This window comes from Buceros rhinoceros, unplaced genomic scaffold (assembly GCF_000710305.1).
Source record: "Buceros rhinoceros silvestris isolate BGI_N320 unplaced genomic scaffold, ASM71030v1 scaffold21798, whole genome shotgun sequence".
Taxonomy (NCBI): Eukaryota; Metazoa; Chordata; class Aves; order Bucerotiformes; family Bucerotidae; genus Buceros; species Buceros rhinoceros.
This window is the reverse complement of record NW_010425638.1, coordinates 21,673-23,026: the sequence shown is the minus strand read 5'-3', so window position 1 is coordinate 23,026 and position 1,354 is coordinate 21,673. Positions and strand designations below refer to the sequence as shown.

At 60.4% G+C, this 1,354-nt stretch overlaps 1 protein-coding gene across 1 annotated transcript in view; it reads right to left on the bottom strand.

Moving 5' to 3' along the window:
• Nucleotides 1-2: 2 nt before the first annotated feature.
• ARSI (arylsulfatase family, member I) overlaps nt 3-1,354 on the bottom strand; it is a gene marked incomplete at its 3' end in the record, with an annotated part of 2,788 nt that continues 1,436 nt past the window's right edge. The window contains exon 3 of the mRNA XM_010141226.1: nt 3-1,354. Coding sequence (XP_010139528.1) covers nt 3-1,354 — 1,352 coding nt within the window.

The window sequence follows — 1,354 nt, the reverse complement described above, 5'->3', positions numbered from 1 at the left end:
CGGAAGAAGGAGCGCAGCTTGCAGATCTTGCACTTCTTCTTCTTGTTCCTACTCTTCAGGGGCTCCTCAATGCCTTCCCACTCCTCCACGTCGTCCTCGCTGGCCCAAGGTCCCCAGGCACCACCGTTGAAGTCCGGGTGAGCCCGGGGGTTCTCTGCGGGGTACCGCACTGGGATGGCTGTCTGGTTGTAGTGGACCAACCTCATCAGGAGGGTCCTGACCACATCTGGGCGCTGGTCCGAGAGGTCGTAGCGCTCATAGGGGTCAGCAGTGATGTTGAAGAGCCACACAGACTTCCTCAGGCCGTCAGTGAGACGCTCCAGGTTCCACCAGCTTCCTGGGAAGTTGGTCAGGGTCTGTGGGGGGATCCAGTCACTGTACCCTGGGTCACCAGTGAGGAGCTTCCACTCCCTGACCCGGATGGAGGCCTGCACAGCTGTGTTCCAGATGCCAAAGCCATCCTCCAAGGAGCCATACTTGGCGTGGTTGTACAGGGGGTCGATGTTGTGCAGGATTTCGGTTCGTGGTGACTCCTTGCCCTCACTGATAGCAGGCCAGACGTCATAGCCATCCAAACCTGGGACATTGCTCAGGTTGCCCCTGGCCAGGCTGACCAGAGTCGGGTACCAGTCTGTGATGTGAACCAGTGCCCAGCTGGTCCGGCGCTTGCGCTTGATCAGGGGACTGTGGACAAAACCGATGCCACGGACTCCCCCTTCCCAGTATGTCCCTTTGCGGCCCCGCAGCGGCCAGTTGCTTCCCCCGGAGAAGGTCTGCCCGCCATTGTCGGTGGAGAACACGATCACGCTGTTGTCGTAATAACCATACTTCTTGAGGGCCCAGGTGATGTTCTTCACTGCCTCGTCCATGCACGTCACCATGGCAGCGTACTTGCGGCGAGCGACGTTGCCCATGGAGCGGTAGCGATAGATGTACTCCTTGGGCGACTGCAGGGGTGTGTGGACCGCTTGGAAGGCCACGTAGATGAAGATGGGGTCCTTGGGGCTGTGGGATGCCAGGATCTTGCTGACGCGCTGGGCATAGAGGAAGGTGGAGTACTTCCCACTCTGGTCCCAAGCCACGTCCTCCCCTTCGTGCAGGTCGTAGCCGCAGACGCCTGGTCCATCGCAGTTGTCATAGGTGTAGTAGTCCACGTTGCCTGTCAGGGAGCCCAGGAAGGTGTCGAAGCCCCGACGGGTGGGCAGGCACTCCTTCTTGTAGAAGCCAAGGTGCCATTTGCCCACCATGTGTGTGGAGTAGCCGGCTTCCTGCAGCTTCTGGGGCAGGGTGACCTGGTCAAGGGGCAGGCAGTTGGGCTGCCGAGGGCGGGTGATGGAGTGCTGCAGCCCTGTGT